Source organism: Monodon monoceros, unplaced genomic scaffold (genome assembly GCF_005190385.1).
Source record: "Monodon monoceros isolate NGI ecotype Baffin Bay Population unplaced genomic scaffold, NGI_Narwhal_1 Super_Scaffold_16, whole genome shotgun sequence".
Taxonomy (NCBI): domain Eukaryota; kingdom Metazoa; phylum Chordata; class Mammalia; order Artiodactyla; family Monodontidae; genus Monodon; species Monodon monoceros.
The window spans coordinates 71555659-71577504 of NW_021703772.1; the positions used below are offsets into that span (position 1 = coordinate 71555659).

The 21846-nt window shown below is 37.1% G+C and overlaps 2 protein-coding genes across 8 annotated transcripts in view; one reads left to right on the forward strand and one right to left on the reverse strand.

Annotated features, from left to right (window-relative positions):
* MARCH7 (membrane associated ring-CH-type finger 7) overlaps positions 1–19561 on the reverse strand; it is a 47994-nt gene extending 28433 nt beyond the window's left edge. For all 6 annotated transcript variants that reach the window (XR_003793871.1, XR_003793870.1, XM_029224785.1 and 3 more), the window contains exons 1-2: positions 19403–19561; positions 5109–5273 (exon numbers count right to left, since the gene is read on the reverse strand). Coding sequence is in view for 4 of the 6 variants with exons in the window: in XM_029224785.1 (XP_029080618.1) it covers positions 5109–5261 (153 nt within the window). In the remaining 2 variants the exon portion in view is untranslated. The remainder of the gene's footprint in view (positions 1–5108; positions 5274–19402) is intronic.
* A 78-nt stretch (positions 19562–19639) lies between these two features.
* The window catches only part of BAZ2B (bromodomain adjacent to zinc finger domain 2B), a 382496-nt gene continuing 380289 nt past the window's right edge, over positions 19640–21846 (forward strand). The window contains exon 1 of one of the 2 annotated variants that reach the window (XM_029225702.1): positions 19640–19748. The gene's annotated coding sequence lies outside the window, so the exon portion shown is untranslated. The remainder of the gene's footprint in view (positions 19749–21846) is intronic. The other variant, XM_029225703.1, reaches the window with a different exon arrangement.

The following is a 21846-nucleotide window of genomic DNA, read 5'->3' on the forward strand; positions in this document are numbered from 1 at the left end:
ATCTGAATAGACATTTCTCCAAAAATATAAAAATAGCTAATCAGCACATGAAAAAATGCTCAACATCCTGAGTCACCAAGGAAATCCAAATCAAAACTACAAGACACTACACTTCACACCCACGAAAGGATGGCCAGAATCAAAATGTAAGATAAGTACGGGAAAGGATGAAGAGATCAGAACTTTCATGTATAACTTCTGTGGGAATATAAAATGGCCCAACGGGTTTGGAAAACAGTGTAGCAGTTCCTCAAAAGACTGAACATAGAGTTATTGTATGTATGATTCAGCAAATCTACTCTTAGGTATATACCCAAGATAACTGAAAACATTAGTCCACAGAGAGACTTGCACATGAATGCTTACAGCAGCATTATTCATAATAGCCAAAAGGTGAAAACATCCCAAATGTCCATCAGTGGTTGAATGAATTAACAAAATGTAGTACATCCATACAACAGAATATTATTCATCCATAAAAAGAAATGAAATACTGATACTGCTATCATCATGTAGATGAACTTTAAACAAACATGCTATGTAAGACAAGCTAGTAATAAAAGACCATACAGAATGTTTCTACTCATGTATATGAAAGTTCCAAATAAGGAAATCTACAGAGACAGAAAGTAGATTAGTGGCTGCTTATTGCTCAGGGGGAGAGGAGGGAGACAGTGTAGTGACAGCTAAAAGATCTAGGATATTCTCTTGAGGTAATGAAAGATTCTGAAGTTGACTATGGCAATGGTTTGCACAATTCTGTGAATATACTAAAAATCACTGAATTGTACACTTTAAATGGGCAAGTCATATGTTATATGATTTATATCTCGATAAAGCTATTATTAAAAAAATAATCTTAACAAGTGCTGCAAATGCAACCAATGTTATCCACTGGACAACGCTTAATCAAGAGAAATCATATAACGCACAGTAATGGAAGCAAGTCCAGAATAAAATGCTCTTCCTTGGCTCCTCATTTCCATGAATCAATGCCTTGACTGTGATGACTGACAATTCCTGCTTAAAAATTTTCCAGACCATAAGCAACAACTTAAAACTTTGGCCTCTTCTTTATTTTAAATATTCACATGCTGGAGAGTATCCATATCCAGGCTAATGCAGAAGGCTTACATTCTAGTTTCTATTCAGAATGAGCAGTCTTCTCAATTATCACAAAAAAGACAGCTGATCTTAAGAATGTATGGATTCATGATGCCCAACTTTATGGGAAATCTAGGTAAGAAACCTTATGTTTACACAAAATGGAATGACTAGGAGTTCATTTATCCCTCAAAATATCCTAGGATTAGTATCTGGATCAAGACAGACTACAAGAATGTTAATATTTAGATCACTCTGTTGTCCCTTTACAGAACTGTTTTCACAGACCTGTAGTTTGACATCATGTCCTTTGCATATACTGTTTACCAAGAAATAGTTTCACTAAACTAGGTATATACTTATAGTATGACTACTGCCCTGAAGACACTGTCTTCTATATCATTCACTGTCCCTGCTTTCAGACTAAACTGCCAAGCACTGCTTCCTTTTCCTTATGAACAAAACACCTTATAGAGCTGGTTGTGTTTCCCTGTGATCTCCTGACACCCACACAAGGGCCGAAGTTTAACTTTAGAATACTGCCAAGGGCTTACAAATGCATATCAATGTTATAACCAACCTTAACTCACTCTCAATATTTTATTTGTATTTTCCTGATTGCAATTAAAACTATTTTCATTTTCTTGTCCAATTGTGTGTGTGTGTATGTATATATGTATGTATTTCCCTGGAAACTACCTTTGTAGCAGATAAACAAACCAAAATGAGCAAAAAAAAGGTTAATAACCATTGGTTATTTTAATTCTTGAAAATACATACTTTGCAAAATACACAATAGTACTGAGTTCTGTAACTTAATATACAAACTAGAAAAAGATGTAAAAAACTGTAAAAAACACCTAGAGGGCTTCCCTGGTGGCGCAGTGGTTGGGAGTCAACCTGCTGATGCAGGGGACACGGGTTCGTGCCCCAGTCTGGGAGGATCCTGCGTGCCGTGGAGCGGCTGGGCCCGTGAGCCATGGCCACTGGGCCTGCGCATCCAGAGCCTGTGCTCCGCACCGGGAGGGGCCACAACAGTGAGAGGTCCGCGTACCGCAAAATAAATAAATAAATAAATAAAATAAAATAAAACAACACCTAGAACCTCCATAAAAAGCCTATTTTATTATTTCATATTAAAAGTAATCAATCTCTCCACAAAGCAAGAAGTGGGATTAGGGGTTGCTTAAATTAAGTTACAGAAAAATATATAAAAGTAACAAAAATAATTACATATTCACAGAATACTCCCAAATTTTCACTTTTAACAATATGAATTACATAAATTTTCTTTCCAAAAATATCTAAAATTCTATTTACTGTTACCAAAGAGATTAAGGTGATCACAGTTTTCTACCATTCAAATTGTAACAAAAATTTAAAGATAGAGTAACAGAAATATCAGCAAGATTAACAGCAGAGGCAGCCCAGCTTACAAATTGTTTGGAACTTAGAACCTACATTTGCCAAAGACACAATGCTATCCAGAAGTCTTAGATTCTTCAGCTCAGGCACACTGTATACTAATCCTGGAACTGGGAGAAACCACTTATCTTTCCAGATTTCAGATCTTTTATTTATGAAATGACACAAGCATCTGTCCTATTTAACTAAGATTAAAAATTAAAAATATGCTGCAAAATGTCAAGCACTGTATAAATATGGTGTTTTCTTATCATCTGATCCATAATGTAAATGAGATTGAACTACTATGCCCTGTTCTGACCCTCCTTTCTCAAGGTTCACTAAGTATAATAAAGAAGGGGAGGGACTTCCCTGGTGGCACAGCGGTTAAGAATCCACCTGCCAATGCAGGAGACAAGGGTTCAATCCCTGGTCCGGGAAGATCCCATATGCCACAGAGCAACTAAGCCTGTGTGCCACAACTACTGAGGCTGCGCTCTAGAGCCTGCAAGCCACAACTACTGAGCCCACGTGCCACAACTCCTGCAGCCCGCGTGCCTACAGCCTGTGCTCTGCAACAAAGAGAAGCCACCACAATGAGAAGCCCGCACACCGCAACAAAGACTAGCCCCCACTGGCCGCAATTAGAGAAAGCCCGCGCACAGCAACGAAGACCCAACGCAGCCAATAAATAAATAAATAATTAAAAAGGGGGGGGGGAGAGTGTTGTGTCCCAGATGGTTTTGAGTCAGAAAATATCAGCAATTAACCAAAAAAGTTCCCTTTGATATTCAAAGGTCTCTTTCATTCATTAAATACACATCTTGCTGAATAATCTTAAGAATATTAAATAAAACTAAATGTGTGATATATAATTTAAATATTCTGATAACATATTATACTATCCCCTAAGGATATTAATTATCTATTTAAACCAATGCAAAGCCAGGAAATGATAACAACAGCAGTCACAATGGTAATTATAACCTGTAACATCTGAACTCTTACTAGGGTCCAGGCACTGTTGTTCTAAGTGCTTTACATGTATTATTTCTGCCAATTAATTTTAACAGTAACTATGTGAGAAAATTACCATTATCACCATTTCACAGAAGAGGAAACAGAAAAGTACTTTCCTCAAGAACACAGGAATTTCAGTTCCTAAATCAAAACTAAAAGAGCAAAGCAGCCTACGAATAGTTGATAAGATTGGAAATACTCCTATAACCCATTAAAGAAAGAAAGAAAAAGATTGGAAGCCACTTAAAATAACTGAAAAACATTAAGGAAAACACCAAAATTTATAAAACTGATTAATCTTATTAAGAACCAATAAAACGTTTAAAATTTTTTTACATGTTTGCATTTGTTTAACTTCCACAATGAAAAATTAGACTTTCAGAATAATCTATGACATTAAGAACAAACTGGAAGAAAAAGTCTGAAAATATTACTTTAAAGTGAATGTCAGTAAGTTTTCTAAATATATTCAAGACTTTTAGTCTGGTTTCAGAGCCTGTGTTCCTCACTAATTAGCTATACGAAAAATTAGACAAAATTTTATTAATATAGGAAAAAACCCCAATTGTGTGCTCTTAACAAGTCACAATCATTTAACCTACAACATTTCTGTAGAATGGAAAATATGTGATTCTGCACCTCTGGCAAGCATACTCTTGCCTAGCAACAGAGTAAAAAAAATACATTATCAAACAACATTTAAAATAAGTCCAAGTAAACAGTACACATAATGTCAGCAGGCTGGCAGTAGATATGGGCATTTTAGAGAAATTATTTTATTTCATTTGTGCTTCTCTGAGTATTTTATAAAATGCTTATTACTACACAGAAGAACTTTCAAATGACTTTGTCATATAGTACATTGCATGATATATAAATATATAAACATTACTTAAGACTTAAACAGACATTTCCACTAAAGGATTCTCTTAGAGTCAGTTACCGAAACATAAGACTTTTGCAAATGTCGTGCGATTTAATGAGGTGTTCAGCCAATAACGCGATAAACTTAACATTTGAAAGATGAGCAAGATAAACTGTGTTAAAGCTACAAGCCATGCCTCTGAGATTTACAGTTTTATACTACAACCATTGTTATAACAATAATAAGCTATTTCAAAAACCAAAGTGTTATTGGTCCTAAGGAAAATTAGCTACATAAAAGGAACTTAGATTGCTTTATGTAGATTATGAATCAATGCAAACTCATTACTAACTGTAAAAATAAAACCCCATAATTCATGTAAAAGACAGCCTGTTAATTCAACTAATACTTCAATGCTTTTAGGTTAGAAGGTTTCCAAGTCTTTGGAAACTATGAACATTTTACTTATGACCACAATCCCTTATTCAAAATTCTTAAGTTCAAAACTTTGAAAAACATTAAGTTTTTGCTAGTGTGGAACATTAAATCAGTCTGCTGCAGATATATTAATCTTTTGATTACGGGATGCCTCAGATCCAGCTGAGGGTGTTATAAACACACTCTACTACTTTTCTAAAATCCAGAAAATCACATGGCCCCAAGGATTTTGAAAATGAGACTGTGTATATACACACATTCCAAATTAAGATGTTACCTGATATTCAGAATCCAGTCTAAACGAAGAGTCCCTTGAGTGATAGGTATCATTTAAACTACTTCCTCTGCTTCCAGACATCATCCTAGCACTTAAAGAGCTAGAGGGTTGAACAGAAATTCTTCTTGGAATCCTTGAAGGTTTAGACTCCATTCTTAATGTTTCCTGTGAAATGCAAATTTTGATTAATTGCCTTTTGGAAAACATGCAAACCTTTGATTCTTAATCCTCTCCTTAATGATCAGCTCAAATCAAGAATTAACCATGCAAATTAACCGAATGGTAAACTGTGAGATTATCATCACTCTCCTTCTACAGGCAGAGGTCTGAAGACCATCAAAGGTTCCCTATTGCCCATAAAATGAAGCAAACATGATAAAAGTGGTGATGAGAAACTGAGGTTTGTTGTTTCTAAAGCCTGAGCTCTTTTCCTTATTCAATTTCCTCTATATAAAATCCTAGGGACTTCCCTAGTGGTCCAGTTGGTAAGACTCCACGCTCCCAATGCAGGGGGCCCGCGCGGGGAAGTAGATCCCGCATGCATGCTGCAACTAAGACTCTGCATGCGGCAACTATGAAGTCCGAGTGTCACAACTAAGACCCGGCACAGCCTAAATAAGTAAATAAATAAAGTAAATAAGTAAATAAAATCCTACACGAATCAGCCCTTGACTCTTGTTATTCCTATTATGAATGTTCGATACTCATAGCATTAGCTGTACTGTAGTATCTATACATTCCCTAACACAATATGCTCTCACAGGACTTTGTATGTGCCTGCAAAGTCTATACATTCCCCATTCAATTCCTGGGCATAGTCTTAAAACAAGATCAAGTGTTACTTCCACTTTTTACATACTTTTTTAAAGACATCATACTACACACTGTAATTTGTTTTCCTGTCTCCCCTTCTCAAAAGTGAGAATAATTTCTAAGTTTTCTTCACTAAACATTCCTCAACACATGCCAAGAGTCACCATTAGCTATGCCTTATTTTTTAACTCTCTCTATAAGTGGATTCATACAACATGTACTCCTTTATGTCTGGCTTCATTTGCTCAACATTATATTTGTGAGACTAATTCTGCTGTTGCATGCAGTTGTAGTAAGTTCACTCTGATTAGTTTATGTAATATTCCACTGTATCAATACACACAATTTGTCTATTCTACTGCAGATGGACACTGGACTGTTTCCAGTTTTAGGCTATTACAAGTAAGGCTGCTATAAAAGCATTAATTTTATAAATTAAAGAAAAACTTTTAAAGTTTTCTGGGGAAAGGATTTACAATGAGGCCTCTGAACAACTGAGATACCACCAGTCTTGAGAGTAAAAAGAGAAGGGCAAAAGAAAGTAACAGTAAAAAGAAATCACAATAATCTCTTCAACTCCTCCCAGTTACCCACTTTCAAGGTCAAAAATTATTCCCTTATTTTTCTGGTAGTGGATTGAAATTAAGGCAAGAAAAAAGTAATGTACTTCACTTGCCTAGATAGGTATATCTGCTGTATTAAAACCTTCAAATCTAAACATTTAAGTTAAAAATATCTAATTCACTTTCAACTCATTAACTTATCAACTAAGTTTTAGCATCATTCTACCTTAAAAGTTACTACAAAAGAATTTCCTTTTTCAATATCTGCCTCAAAAACAGGGTGTCAAGCAATGACAGAAAAGAGGATGAAGACGCAAAAACATCAACAAAACATATGGCCGATACTGCAGTAGGATACACAACAAACATGAAAAAGATATAACACAAGCCTACTATCAATTAAAATTATTCGACTAAGAGTATCTAGCTAATGAGAAACCAGAGTAAAAGCTACACTCTGGGACATGATTAAATCAAAGATAACTTATCAGAAAAGGTCTGTTTGAAGTCCCAGTTAAACATGACAAGGTTATCCTTATGCATCTGTTTTGGTCCCTCTTTCCAAAACCCCTATAAAATGACAGTCGATGAATCCAAAAGCTTTAACTATGAAAAGAATAGGAAAAGGGACCATAAAAGGCAAGAGATTTCAATGTTATATTTGGAAAATCCAAAAAAGTCGGAGGAGAGGTAGAGTAATTCAGCAGAAAGGATAAAAAATACACCCTAGGTACTTTCTAGAAAGAGGTAGGAACTGGAAGCAAAGCAGTTGGCCTTAGCATCCTAGAAAGAATCAAGACCTGGAGATACAAGGTATCATAAAAAAGGGATGATGCATGGAGTTGCTGAATTAAAATCTGTACTTGGAGCAGTAAAACCCTCAATTCTCCCCCAGTACCATTCTTCCGAAAACAGGATATTTATTCTCTGGAGAATAAGGATCTCCCATGTAACCCTCCCCACCCCCACCCAGGAAATGTACAACCATCTCTGCAAAGGTTAAGTATAAGGAATAAAACAAAATCTATATATTCAATGTTGAGACCCAAAAACTCTTTCCTGGTGCTGTTTTTACAATGCTGTCAGAAAACCAAACAAAATACCTGAGATAAAATTTCTGGATACTGACATTTGGAATGCTTCCAATTACACAGCTAGCCTGCCATTTGACCATCCTACCCAAAGCAAAGTCCACTAGTCACTAAGAGTTTCTAATCAGCTTTTTTTAGTGCTTCCCTCTAATAGACAAACATCAAGGATCACTAGGTATCCAAGGAAAACCTCCCATAAGACTAAAGTAAATAACAAAAAAAGGAACTTAAGAGAAAATCTGGGGAAAGGAGCTAATTAATTACTATCCTCAAAGGGAGCAAAAGACATTCATTCATAAAATAAAAACAGGATGCTTGAGAAGGCAATCAGTATAATGAACAGTTTGTGGAAATTCAAAATGTTACACACTTAAAAAAGGAATGTGATACACTAAAATAAACCAACAGAAAGGTTTGGACACCTCCCAGAAGTAGAAAATGTAACTCAAAAAACAGGAGAATTGTCCAGGGGAGTTATCGATCATTTGACGGTAAGTATGGTTACAGAAAGAGAGAAAAAAGAAAATAAGGTAGAGAAAATTATCAAAGAAACGAAAGAACTTTTCTAGAATTGAAGGACACAAATCTCCACATTGAAAGGGGTCAAGAGTACTGGGCAGGATCAAAGAAAAAAGACCAACACTAAGTACCATTTATCATCTTGAAATTTCAGAACACCAGAAAGAAAGAGAAGATTCTATAATTTACAAGAACGGAAAAATGGGTCATATACAAAAGAAAAGTAATCAGAATGGCTTCTTAATTACAACTTTAAAAACTCTCAAGACAATAAAGCAATGCCTATAGTACTGAGAAAAAAATTTAGCATTGAACTCCTATCTAGCAACTAAATGTGAGGTGGAGAAGAGAGTATTCAGACATGAAAGATTTTAAAAAACTATTAAAAAACAAAACCATAGGAAGTTAGTTAAATGAAGAGCAGGTCCTAGGAAAACAGAAGTGTAAAGAATTAAAGAACCAGACACAGAACCCAGGAAACAGTTACAAAATTATGTGGAAAGCATAGGGAGCAACTGATCAAGACTGGAACAGGATCACAGAAAATGGAAGCAAATTCTCAGGAAAAAATAGCATCATACGGAAACTATTTTGGCTCGTGGCAGAGATGATAATACAATTGGGAAAAAAATGCTGAGTACTTAGAACAAAAGGCAAATTTAATACATTAATTTTGTAACTTGGGAAAACAGAGCTATTGTTCAAGAAAGGAGATGCTGCGGTGTTTGGGTGAACTCTTTAATATTTATATAGTTAAGATAGTGTAAACATAAGATTACTGTATATCAATCTTGCTACAAACATGCTGTGTGATTGAGGTGGGTAGGGGAAGTAAGGACAATGGTGAATAAAAAAGCACATATATAATACTAAAAAATCATGAACACATCATTTAGAAATATGAAGGTAAATCCTAAAACAGCTAAAAGGTGAGGATTGCTGCCTATGGAAAGCGGGACTGGGAATGAGGTAAAGGGTGAGGCAAAGGACTGCTGTTTTCCTTTTAAGCAGAGATGACCATATTTCCTGGTTTGCCCAGACCAGTCCCAGTTTATGGCCAGAAAAGTCCTAATTTGTGCTCATTATCCTGGGACAATTATTAATAGTACTTGCGCTGTCTCTTAAAAGTGGCCTGGTTTGAATGACAAAGCATACAGTCACCTAACATAAATCTTTACTTCCTTCAGCTTTTTATAAATTCTATGTATAAATCCATATAAAAATTTTTATTAAAAAGGTGAATTATAAATTGGACATTTAAAGAAGGCATACGTTAGTAGAAAGAATACTAATGGTTAAATACCGACATGCAACAGCCCATAAAAGATTTAACAAGTAGCAAATTTGTTATTTTATCAAGAAGGCTCTACAAACACTAAACAAGGGACTGTATTTGTTCAGGATTTTAAAAGGGAAGATAAAATGTCTTTAAAAAGATACAGGTCTATAGATGGTTCTTTAATAACAGTGCTTCTTAATCATACCTCTCGTATTTTACTTTGATTATATTTGTACCCAATTCTTACTGCAGAATAAAACTAACCTAGTAGGAAATCTCTCAAAACAAAGCTCTTGGGAGAAAGCAAAGAGGCAGGGTCCTCCGAGAGCTATAATTTATACTGCATGAAACTATTTTTGGCAACTCCTCTACATAAATTGATTGAATTTTGACAATGTAGGTGTTACCAGAAAACTTATGTAATCTGGTTGTATAAGCTGTAGGTCAAAGCACAAAAAATAGAATAAAATAAATAAAATAAGCAGTCCTTGAAAAACTTCTACCGGACCACTTACAAGGTACTACAAGGCATCTTTTCAAGTTCATTCATTTAAGAAATAGTTTCTTACATGTTTAGTATGTGCTAGGCACATTAATTAATACTAAACAAAGGGACAGGGAGAGGGGACAACACTGAACCTACTAAGATAATGACTGTGAAGAAGCTGTAGTCTAGTAGAGAACAAACACAAATAACCATACAACTTAAACAGTTATAAGTGCTCTAAAGGAAAAGGTATAAGCCAGAAAAAAAGACTAGCAGGAAAAAAGTATCTGAAGCTCAATGCTTTTAACCAAGACTTAAAGAGTAAAAGCACAAAAAGTTCATATGTACAATCTTTCCTCAGTGGTCAATATAATAGCCTCTTACTTTCCTTTCGCCTCTATGTAGTTTCTTTAAATTTCTTTAAATTTGATTCTAGAGTTGGATAGTTGAACTGTCTTTCTAGTGATAAGATAAAAACTTATCACCAGGGCCTGGTTTATAGATGTGTGTCCACCTATGCTGACACATGGGACCCTGTGCTTGATTAAAAGCTCTACTGCTGACGTCTTGAAATTATTAGTACTTTAACCTTTGAACTTGTATTTTGTAAGTGAAGTCAGATAGGATAGTGAAGCATGAGCTTGAGAAGAAGAGATTGTACCTGTCTGCTATGCCTTGCCACTCAATTTGCATACAGCCCTCATTGCTATGAAGCTTCCATTATTAACATGCTTAATTTTTACTCTCTTTGAGCCTCACTCAAGTCCTAGGCATGATGGATCCACTGGACTTGGGTGCTCACGTTCCTTATCAACACATCTATGTCTGAGTAAGCTGAGGCACTGACAGCTCCAAGAGGTCATTCCATTTCCATTCTTCAGAACTCGCTTCAACTTCAAATGCAGAAAGAAGGTAGAGGGGACAACACTGAACCTACTAAGATAATGACTATGAAGAAGCTGTAGTCTAGTAGAGAACAAACACAAATAACCATACAACTTAAACAGTTATAAGTGCTCTAAAGGAAAAGGTATAAGCCAGAAAAAAAGACTAGCAGGAAAAAAGTATCAAAGCCACAAAAACCTTATGATCAATATTTGAGATTTTTACTATATTGAACTTTTCAACTTGTGAAGATTCTCTGAAGCTGATATTTAACTGCTAGTTTACCCAACTAGTCTTAATATCACTGTTAAGTGTCCCCTTACCTTCAGGCATTTTAATAGTAATTGGCATGAGCAACAGGAGTGGAAAACAGATATTCATACCAACTCCAAAATTTATGTAGTCTTTCCTCTCATAAACCTGTGGCTTGTTACCTAGTAAAAAATTACTACATTTTTAATAGGTAATTTCATTCAGTTGGGCTTCCTAGGAAACCTCTGAAGAGTTCTTTAAAGCAAGTTCATGTTTTTGGTGGCCCATTAAACACTGTAAATCTTAACTTAAACTTTCTTAGTCTAGGTAAAAAGCCTCAAAGAATTCTCTCATTACCTGACATGCAAAGTTCTGTGCCCAATGCTATCTGCAAGTTAACAAGATCTCATAGTCTCATGTCAAATGCAACTGAAAACCTATCACACTTATACTAAAACAGACAAATTTAAATTGAATTTTACAATGTTTTTCAGCAAGACTTTACTTGAATATGAGGCCTACTCTAAGTAAACCAACAAAGTTTGTCTCTAATAATACCACACTAGACCTTGTCTAAAGAGAACTCATCATTAATCCACACATTTTCTTCGTTTCTATTTCACCCTACTAGTAACAGCACCACCCCCCAATCATACTTTCAACTGCTTTTCTACTACCTTAAAAGCAAAGTCTAAATTCTTTGCCCCAGTATCCAGAACTCTAACCTACCTTTTCCAGTTAACTTCCAACTACCACCTTAAAAAAAATCCTAGTTCCAGTCCACCCTGGTGGGGAGGAGGTGGCAGGAGTCTGCCTGCACGCTATACCCAGGAGACAGGGAGAAGGGCATAAATCTTGGGACAGCCCCACCTCTGAGGATCAGGCACACAGAGCCCACCTAAGACTGGAGAAGGATGCATAAAACATAGAACACCTCCTTTCACCATGAACTTTGCTCCAATAGGAAGGTGCAGCAGTTTACTGCTGAGGGAGTTACAACAGCTTTAGAGCCTTAGTGGTGCAGATGTGCAGGGCCTGCAGGAAGTTGAGGCTAGTGAAAGAATACTCAAAGAAATCCTCCAGTACTCCAGCCTCACACTAAGCACCATGCAGCAGCAATCCACTACTGCAATACTTTGAAAATATATAAAGCAATAATAAAGTTCAAACCCAGCTTAACTACAGACCAAACCAACTCAACCCACCACACTAACAGTGACAGAAGAGTATGTCCACAACCAGGCATCAAAATTATTGATCTCAGTCTCTACTATTCTTTTATTTCCACTGTTTCCCATTCAATCAAAAATTAAGACACAAAAATACAAGGAAAAAAAAAAAACAGTCCATCATCAAGAGATAAAAATCAACAGAACCAGATGAAGAGATGGCCCTAATGTTAGCAAACTGGGAAATTGATGCATTTACCAGTAGCCTAGGCAAACCTGAAAAACTAGGAACTGGGAAATAGGCTAGAGGAAAACTATCCAGAATGAAGTTTGGAAAAACAGATAATGGTAAATACAAGAGAGGATTTAAGAGACACTGAGGAAAGAGTAAAAAAACTACTGTACATTTAATTAGAGTTACAGAAGGAAAGAACTAGAGCACAGAAAAAATTTGAAGAGAAATTGGCTGAAGTGATTTGATCACAGTCAAGAAGCCCCAAAAAAACCAACTAAAATAATTAGCAATTACACTAATTGCTAGATTACACATTCATACCAGACTGCTAAAAATCATTACACTTAAGAAAATTCTGAAAATGCTATGGGAGCATTGAATGGGGATCCAAAAGTTCCAACAAGATGAGAAAGATTTCAGAAGAGGTGTCATCTGAGTTGACCTTTGAAGATTGAAAATAAAAAAAGAGGAAGAAACATAAAGATGCTAAAGCATGTTGAAGAACTAGAAAATAGAAAATAATGTGTTAGGGATGAAAGCGAAGGCGTGGAAAAGGAGACCACGAAGGACTCTCAAGGAAATAAATACATAAGGTAGATTATATCCGGATTGTAAAGGCAATCTTGTGTCCTTTGCTCGGAAGTTTGTACTTTAATAAGGCAACAATTCTGAAGCTTTTTACAAGCAGGTTGTGTATTACTTTTCTCCCTAAGGACCCCAGAAATTAAGTTCCTGACAGGCAATTAGAGCTTTCAAAGATGAAACAATCAGTGGTCCAACAAAACTTCACTTTTGCCTAGCCTTAATAATAGATTTATATAGTTCCCTGAATTTCTTACAATTCTGAAAGTCAATAATTTTATTACCTTTGTGGTACCATGGGAAAGAAACCACTACTATAGGCTTTAGTAGGCTCAGTATCTACTAAAATTTTTGAGGCAGCTAAAAACAAACCACCCACCCACGCCCCAAACTAAGGACAAGTTATTAGGAAGAGACACAGTGGCTCCAAACAAATTAGTGAGAGCCAAAATATGGATAGAAGGTAGATTCAGAACATCCCAAGTAGAAAGGAATGTAATGGGGGTGGGGGTGGGATTGGATTATTCAGCATACTGATGAAAAACATTTTTCTCTTTATTTATTTGCAGGGAGTTGGGAGTGGAGGACAAAGAATCACACCAAGATGAGTTGGTTTTAAAAAACAGGTAGCCTGAAGTACCCAAAAGAGGTCTAGAAGCATGCTAGAAATAGTTCTGAAAACCCAGGAGCGCAATCTGGGCTAACTGATTTTCAATCACTTACACTGATTTTACTTTTTCCCATACACATATGCTACCTCCTTGCCTTCTGCTTGAACTGTAACTTCTATCTCATCACTCTTGGTAGCCCCGCCCCCCCACTGAATGTCTAATTAGTAGAATTTAGGGCACTATGAAAAAGTAAACTGAAAAACTTCAGGCAGTATAGGAAAACACTTGGAACAAAGGAGTTCTACACATTACTTAAGAGTAAAGTTTTTTCTGAGCACCGCCACAAGTTGTCTACCAAATAGGACCTGAATTTTTGTTTTCTACCAAATTTGGAAAGCTGTTAATTCCTAAGAGAAATAGCAGAGCAACGCTCAAAGGTTTTTCGATGATTCTGCTTATAAAGGGATCTCTCAAATAACATGTATCCTCTCAGATCCTCTCATGTGATCCTCTACAAATCACTGTGTCCCCTTCCTACAAAAACAGTCTTGTTCAGGATCTGTCAACAGTCACATAGTAGTCATAAAGCAAATGACCAGACAAACAAAAAGGCTCCAGCCCCATTCATACTAACAAACAGTACAACCTACACCTAAGACTTTCCCTTTATTTTAAAACTATTCATTAACAAAGGTTCTTTTTCCAAAACAGGAAACAGGATAGGCAAGATAAATTAAGCACTGCCCAATTTTTAGCATATGAGCCAACTTCTAACTTTTGTAAAAACATAATATTTGAGAATGCTAGCTTTTAAGTCTGTCCCTTACTTGGTGTGACTCTAGCCTTAACCTAATGCTTAATTTCTTCACCTAGAAAATGGGAATAATAATAGTACCAACTTTACAGGTATATCATGAGCTTTGCTGGCACACAGTATATAATCCTCAAATACCAGCTATTATTAAGCAATACCATCAGATGTTAAAAGATTTTCATACAAACAGCTTAGTAGGCATTATTTTGGCTTTTTCATTATTTGAAATTTGTCTTTAATACACAGTGAAAAGACTTTTTAAAATCATTCAGATTTATGTACAGGAGAATACTTGCTGCTGAGTAAAGAAAACATACATACCTTACATAAGTATATGCATACGAAATTGGGGAAAAAATAGCCATTATTCACATTTTACTGTACATCTGGGTGGGTTTTGTTTTCTTAACTTAGTTTTCCAAAACTTCTTTAATGTATTTGACCTAACTTTGATAATTAAGGGAAAGTTACTGGCAGAAGAAAAGATTTTTTTTATCTTACATTACAATAAAATCTATAAAGAACTCCTAAAAACAATTCCCTTTATAAATTGTAGTACTGCTAGTTTATACCCCTTAGTATCTGTATACCACAAAGGAAGTAGTAAATACTAAGCAACAGAGTACTATTCTATTCTGGTAAATAATAAATGGAAAATAAGGTCAAAATCACTTTGCAAAGTGGAGTTTAGATTACCTGAGTACGCTTAAAAAAAAATTTTTTTTTAACTATGAAAAAATTTCAAACTTACACAAAAGTGGAGACAATAATAAGCCTCCAGAAGCCAAACAACATTCTTCAACAATTATCAACATTTGACTACTTCACCCTCCTCTATTTTAAAGCAAATCCCAGTGATGACATCCTTAAGAATGTCTGTTCTTAAAATATTCTAAGCAACCTGTGGTAATTACAAAGTATGGCTACAAAGCCCTCCCAGCTGAATACCCACACCCTTTTGCATTGTCCTCTTGCTGGTCTGCCCGGGAGGAGGTGGAATCTATTTCCCCACCCCCTGAGTGTGGGCCACCTTGTGAGACTTACTTTGACTAAGAATACACTATGACATTATATGATTTCCAAGGCTGTAAGAAGTCTTATAGCTTCCACTTTCACTCTCCTGGAATGCTGTCTTGGGACCCCCATGTCATAAAAGACCACACTAAGCAAAGCCTCCATGTTTAACCAACACCAAGTGCCAGAAATGTGAGTGATGCCATCTTGGACGTGCCAGCCTGAGAAATCCTTCAGCTGAATAACTGATACATGAATGAACCCAGGGGAAACCAGAAGAACTACCCAACAGGCACAGAGAACTGTAAAAACACTGTAAACAGTAGTTTTAATCCACAGGGTTTTGAGGTGCTGCGTTACGTAGCAATAGAGTAAAGCTTTGTAACTTATTCCTACAATTATCATTATGAAATGATATGTCTTATGAAAAATCTGATTCGATTTCAGGGTCTAACTTAGACTTCGTCTTTAATATCCAGGGGAGTTACAGTTACTGAATTACCAAAAGCACAACATTACTATACAATAAATTCATGGCATTAAGACCACAGTTATCATAGAAAATACCAATGTATTTCAATAGCCAATAATCTTCCAGAAATATAAAACACAGTTACAATTCCTTTATTTACCTCTATTTGGTATATCCTTTTGTTTAAAAAATCTGCTTCTGGGAAAAAAATTTTTTTTTCTTAATGGGAAATCCTAGTGTTTTATTGATCCTAGTGAACATGGAGACATGAAAACTAAAGGTAGTCACATAAGGAAAGCACTTGTAAAGCACAGAACTTGTGGGGTCTTTAAAAAAATGCCTTGATTTTCAGCTGACAAATATTTAACACATAAAGATACAGCCAGGTCTTAAAAAATACTATCAATAACTAGAAAAAAGTTCAACATCTCCATGAGAAAATAGGACTATGATGTTAAGTCTACGTTAGAATACTTTGAAATAATCTGTCCTCCTTTGAAGTGTATTTAATCTGTGTCAAGTTTCAATCTTCATTCCATAACTGGAAACCATTTTAGAGTTATTCTGAAAGTGGGAAACACGTTACACTGAAGTGCAATGATCATAATGAAGAGATGAAAACTAACTTTTAAGGTTCAAAATATGCCTTCTTAAAGTTATTGACAAAAGTGGGAATATGACAGTAGGTAATTTTAAAACCAGGTGTTCAACTTATCTAGTCTAACCAGTAGAGCCAGAGAAATACATTTGAGAACAAGAAAAACCAGTTTTCACCACATGAGTCTGGACCAGAGAAGAAAAGTTAAAAATTAAGATCATGAAAAGTAAAACGCAGCCAACTCTCAAATTATAATTTTATCCTGCTCCCCATTTCTGTGTTCATCTTATGATTAGCAAGTGTATTAAAAATCGAATTTCTGCAAAATAATAATTGTGAGAAGATAAATTATTTCACTATAATTCTGCTTTAGTGAATTCAAGTAGATCTTAGTAAGAACTCAAAATCTTTACTCAGTTTTAAACTGTAATTACACTAATGTGATCAGTTGTTGATTAAGTTATTTAACAGCTAAAACGTTCATTAGTTAAGTTTAATTTGTTGGTTAAAAATGAGGTTTGATATAACCTTGTGCATTTCACTTATGCATTCCCCACTGTTCTTTATTACTAGCACTTAATTATCTGTAGTAACAGAAGGATGTATCAGCATAGATAATTTAAAATCATTTTTTATTTGGCTTAGGGACACAACAGCTCTCACAACAGCTCTTTATTCCCAACAGCATAGAGCACTAACTTTCAAAAACAGTACTGAAGGTCTTTCATGTCATGCTCTAACCCTCCATTCAATTGTTTCGGCTATGCGGAACAAACTGTATATTCCTAAAACAAACCATGATACCATGACTTTCAGTTTCCTTATCAAACTCCTAATCATCCTTCACATCTCAGTTCAAGCAATACTTCCTGTAAAAATTTTCCCCAAGATCAAACACCTCTTCTCTGTGCTCCCACAATACTACCATATATCAATACTTACACTAAGATAATAGCAGTTGTTGTTTATACATTAGTCTGATGATTAAATTGTGAGTTGTGGAAGGTAGAAGCTGTGTCAACCTCCTTCTTGTAATGTGAAGCCCTAATCTAGTAGCTAAAATACAACAAATAACAAACTTTCAAAAATTTTTACATTATTTGATAGTTTTACACCATTACAATTATTTTCCTAAAATTAAGCGGGCAACTCTTGAACATATACCAGATGAACAGCTGTGTGAAATGGATATGTAGCTGGTTAAAAACTGGGGCCATAGATGTCTTTTTATGTTCAAGCTGATTATCTGACACCTTCACATAGAACATATGTGCATGTCTATATAGGGGCATCTTTGTGCTTTACCTGGGAAATTAAGCTCTCTTACCAATGTGACAGAAACAGAAATTGCCTGTACTTAAATAAGCAGGAATTTTTAACCATTCTTATTCATGACATTTGACCCAGCACACAACTTCGGAAAAAAACTCAGGACTATGCTTACCAACCATGCTGATATCTGTGGTATAATTCAGGGCAAAAGAAGAGCTGTAAAATGTTCTTATCTAAAAACATTTGTAGTATAGAACTTACATAAGTGTATATTATTGTGTGTGTTGAGAAGCAGTCAGTACTCTGTGAGGGACATATTACAGGGAGAGTAAAATTCGAAGAATGCATGAATATAAACAACTGGACTTAGTATCATTTCCAACTGCTTACATTCATCCAAAGTTCATTCTGCAAGTATTAGGTCCCCCAGCGTGCTGACTGCTACACACTACTTCATCTAATTTAATCCTCATTTCAACTCTAGGAAGAGGTTAAATAATTATGGCGAAATCAAGACTCAAACCCAGAGCGGCCTCTAATGCCTCCTACGCCACTGCTGTTTCACAAAATACTGTAGAGCTGTAAATCAAATACTGACCCCATTTCTGAAACACAATTTTATCTCACGGAAAAGAAAAAATCTAGTTACAGTGTGTGTCTGCTTTTTTAACAACAATATACCATTTGATTTTAAATCAAAAATTCATCTTTAACCTTATCTCTTAGTCCTAGACAGAAACGAACAGATAAGAGAAAGAAAAGGGGAAATTTTAAAATTATTTTATTAAAGAAAAAACAAAACCTAAAACATCCTACAAAACCGAAAAAAAATAATTCAATTCAATTTCACTTGGTACCTTTGCTCTTAATAGCGCCAAACGACAACGGTCGTGATCAATGTACTACCGAGAGAGGGATATTCCCCATATATTTATATCTGTTCATAGGAAAAAAGAATTGTAGTACTTTTGCTGTGTGTACACATTCATCTTCTCTACGCAGTTTCAACAAAATGAGGGAGTACTGTATTCAACTACTAGTGCCTTCCATATTTCACTTCTTACGCCAACAGGTCCGTTTTTATACATACCACCACCTAGTTCAATTTGATAACATACAACTTACCACGTATTGTGGTAAGGAATCCCAAAGTATCACGATACTCAAGATCTGGGACGATCAATGAGCAAGCCTTTATCCCATCTAAGGGGCTGGCAACGTCCCTTCAATTCGAACCTGGGTTGGCAGAGCCCTAAGCCTCCCTGTCTTCAACACCTCGCTCATTAAATACCTCACTCGTGACACTCCCGGCCCGCCCCGGAGGACCGTCCTCACCCCCGTCGAGGAGGAGGTAGCCAAAGGCCAAAACAGGGCTCAAGCCCCTTGCCCTCGCCCGCCGCACGTCCACAAGGAAGACGCACAGCCTGCCCCCTCCACCCGTCACAAACTCCAACACGGGACGAAAGGCCGCCGGCAGAGGATCCGCGGTCCCGGATCAAGCTCCTCCGCCCCGATTCTGAGAGGAACGAGGCGGCCTCGGCGTCCCCAGGCTAGCACATCGTTTCCTCCCCTCCCCCACCCGCGGCCTTTACAACCCCCTCCCCGAGAGGGAGAAGCCCGAGCTCCGCAGCTTATTACCCCTGCTCCAGAGCTGGCACTGAATAGGGCCCGTCCCGCTTCCAGCGATCACACCGCCGCCTTCCTCCTCGGAGTTCGAGGCCTCTAACAGAGGCAGAAAAGTCGGCCCCGAATCACAATGGCGCCCGCCCGACTCGCGGATCCGGCGCAGAACCAGCCACCACCGTTAAATGCCCCTCCCTTCTCCTTCCTCCACTTCGCGGCCTCCCCCGACCTCTCGCGAGAGTGGTGGAGCTGAGCGGATCCGAGAGCTGCGGGCGGGCTCGACGTACCCCACCGCGGGGTGGTGCTCTGACTGCGACAACCGTTGAAGGGCTGCCTCCGGGGAGGCAGCGAGGCGCCACCGGTAAGCGGCTGCGGCAGGTCGGCCATCGGGCTGGTGGCTGGGCCGGCGAGTGTGCGGGCCGCGGGAGCGGGGCGCTGGAGGCCCGGCCCTGGTTGGCCGCCGTCGCCTGCCTGGTGAAGGGCTCAGATCCAGCCCTGCCGCTCCCCAGCGTCCAAGTCCGCGCCACAGTCTCTTGCCCTCTCCGGCAAACCTGCAAGGCCCACTGCTCGAAATACCGCCCATCTTTTTTTTTTTTTTGGCGCTTGGTGAGTGGCGCAGTGAATGTTTATTGACTTGAATCAAACACTGCCTTTCCGACCTCCCCTCCTCCTATTCCCTGCCCGCCCTAGGTGGTGGCAGCGAGCTCTCCTCTTTAAAGGCTGGAGCTCATTTGTCTGGGACCTTTCGTTCCTTGCGGTAATTCGGTGTTGGTGGTGGTGTACTTTTGCAGTCATGTCTTTTAAATCGTGATACTAATCTTTGGTAGTGTAGCTACAGATTTTCCAGTAAAAATGCATCCATTTAGAAACAGGGAGGATAATTGTGAGGTAAATGGTCTGATGAGAATGAAACGAAACCTTCAAAGAGCTATAAATGTGGTGAACGAAGATGTAAGTGAATACTAATGAATAAAAGGGAGTAGGTTAGAGGAAAAAGCCACAGTTTCTGTGGATTTAGGTGATATGTGGGTTTTGAATAATGTATCAAACATATAAGTTCTTCACCGGTGAAGATAAGTTATTGAAACTTGGAGGCATACTGATGACACTTGATTTGTAAACTGACCTGTTTTATTGGGTTGTTTAAGCAATTCATTGGATCCAAATAATTTCAATAAATGAAGTATGAAGTTTATGTGTATTTCTTTGTCATTTCACTTGGAGAGTGTGCACTATCAGTATCATCTCTATTTATTTCGCTCTGTCTTGGGGACTAACAGACTGTCCATGCTTCACTATTGTAAATTGTAAAATACTAAAGATCATTATTATTTAAAGTTGGCACATAAATGCCAGTATAACTTTTAAAAATGTGAGTTGTAGATTAACCATCTGGTGTGAGATAAAGTGAACAGAGATTAAGTTTGAGAAAATTAATTTACCCTGTATAGAAAACTGATATTTTTCCCCCAGCCTGTTTGAGTGTACCTGTAGCATTGTGGTTATGGGTATACACACCCTGAAGCATCAGACTGCATGGGTTCAAATCCCAGCCCAGCCTCTTACTACCTTTGTTGTCTTGAGCAATTCTTTAACCTTGCCAAGCCCAGGTTTCCTGTAAAATGGAGTTAATAAGAATACCCATAACCCACAAGGTTGTTGAAAGGATTAAATGAGATAATGCATCAGTTCCTGGAACATAATAAGCATTCCATAATTGTTAGCTATTACATTCCTTGTCTAAACCACTACTAATATTATCTTCCTGGGGCTTATTACATAGGTCCCTTAAACATCTTCTGAAGTACATTGTACGCTAGGAGGAATGACTGCACTATTTTCCTGAGCTATGGCAGTCAGACTTGGTATAGGTGACTTCTCTACAGAAACCCCAAACCTGGTAAGGATGGTTCAGATTTTGGCAGATTGTCGCTTCATCCCCACCCAACACTGATAATATCAGCAGAGGTGAGTGTGCCACCAATTTCCTATGCTAAACAGAACTTCCAAATCAGTTTCTTGTTGATGCTAGTAAATAAAGACCACTAATAAGTATTTTTTTAAGAATTATTAGTTGATATTGTTTTTAAATGTCCTTTCTCTGATTTGAGTTTCCAGATAATTATCATTATCAGCAAATAATTATTAAGATTTTCTACGTTAAAGACAGTTTGATAACAGATTGTAGATACAAATAGGTATGATAGTGACTATATTTTCTGAACTTAAAATCAGGACCAATGATTTGATGGCAAATTATTTGAAATTAGAACTGTTCTGACCAATTTAGACCCCTCAGTTGCCTTTTTTTGCACAGAGTTCCCCCACTTGACCTTCCTTTGCTGAACTTTTTATGCTTATGACCAACTCTGACATACTTTTTTGTATCGAAATATCTTTGTTCACCACTTGCCACACCAACCCATTAGTTTCCATTTCCGAACTTGACTTCTCTAAAT